The sequence below is a fragment of the Gekko japonicus genome, unplaced genomic scaffold (genome assembly GCF_001447785.1).
Source record: "Gekko japonicus isolate JY-2015 unplaced genomic scaffold, Gekko_japonicus_V1.1 scaffold4962, whole genome shotgun sequence".
Classification (NCBI taxonomy): Eukaryota; Metazoa; Chordata; class Lepidosauria; order Squamata; family Gekkonidae; genus Gekko; species Gekko japonicus.
In genome coordinates, this window is record NW_015166587.1 from 16913 (window position 1) to 18078 (window position 1166).

The 1166-nt window shown below is 51.5% G+C and overlaps 1 protein-coding gene across 1 annotated transcript in view; it reads right to left on the reverse strand.

The window, feature by feature from the left end:
* Positions 1–1166, reverse strand: part of UCKL1 (uridine-cytidine kinase 1-like 1) — a gene marked incomplete at its 5' end in the record, with an annotated part of 51578 nt that overhangs the window by 11342 nt on the left and 39070 nt on the right. The window contains one exon of the mRNA XM_015412374.1: positions 45–138. Within this exon, the coding sequence (XP_015267860.1) occupies positions 45–138 (94 nt within the window). The remainder of the gene's footprint in view (positions 1–44; positions 139–1166) is intronic.

The window sequence follows — 1166 nt, forward strand, 5'->3', positions numbered from 1 at the left end:
CAAAACAACTGTCAGCTCAAACGGCTTTGCTTCAAAGAACTGACCTGGAACGGCAGAAACGACAAGGCGTGTTCAATCAGCAGCCTCATGAGGCGCTTGGAATAGAAGATAAACTCATCTCGGCTGGTCTCCTTGTTCCTAGAAAGGGACAAACGGGGGGAAAGAAATGCACATTATCTGGCTTCCCCCACCCCAAGGGAGAAAGGGCAGCTCTTAAGGGTGGTGGATGGAAGAAAGGGGTCTGAGGCCACAACAGAGAATCAAGGCCCGCAGAAGTCCCCTTCGATAATGTGCATAAATTGTCCCACCAGGACAAGGGAAACAATGTGTAGCCACATTGGCGTGCAAGAGGCTAGATGCTTTTCTGCATCCTCATTTTCTTTCCTTGTGTGTTCCTGTTGCTTCGGGTTTGTTCCCTCCCCCCATTCTGCACATGTTTTGCTCCCTCTAGTGGACAATTCGATAGAGCATAAAAACCTGCAGTTTAAATCTGCAGGGAGATATGCTGGACACACAGCAGTGTAATATTAAATTGACCACTAGAGGGAACAAAACATATGCAGAATGTGGGGGGAACCCCTGAAGCAACAGGAATACACAAGCGAGGAAAATGAGAAATGTGGAAAAGCCCTAGTTTTCATTCCCAAACAGCAAAGATTCCCAGACAGACATCTGAGCCCAAGGTCAGCTTTTAGCATATATTAGAGTTCTTCTTGGCTTTCATCATTTCAAAGTTCATAATGTTAGGGAATCGCATTTTATGTCCCTGCCTCTCTCTGTCTCTCTCTCTCTCTTGCCTAAACTTCACCCTGGTGAACTACTTTTCTATGTGCAGAGATTATATATATGTGCACCATATATATGGTGGCAAGCCCTGCCCCCAGGTCCCCGTGCCAAAGCGTGGGGCGGGGGGAAGTGCAGAGAGCCCCGCCGCCGTGTCCGCCGGGCCCGCACAGAGGTGCTGGGGCCAGGGGGTCACAGAGAGCCCTGCAGCCGGGTTCCCCGGGCCTGCGCAGAAGCGCTGCAGCTCAGGGGAAGCCTGGAGAGCCCTGGCACCGAAGCAGTAAGTAAGGGATCTGTGGGGGTGGCGGGGGCTTGATGGGGGGTGAGAGAGCCTCCCTCCCTCCATCTCTTTGCCATCTTTCTCTCCGTCCCTTTTCTTTCCC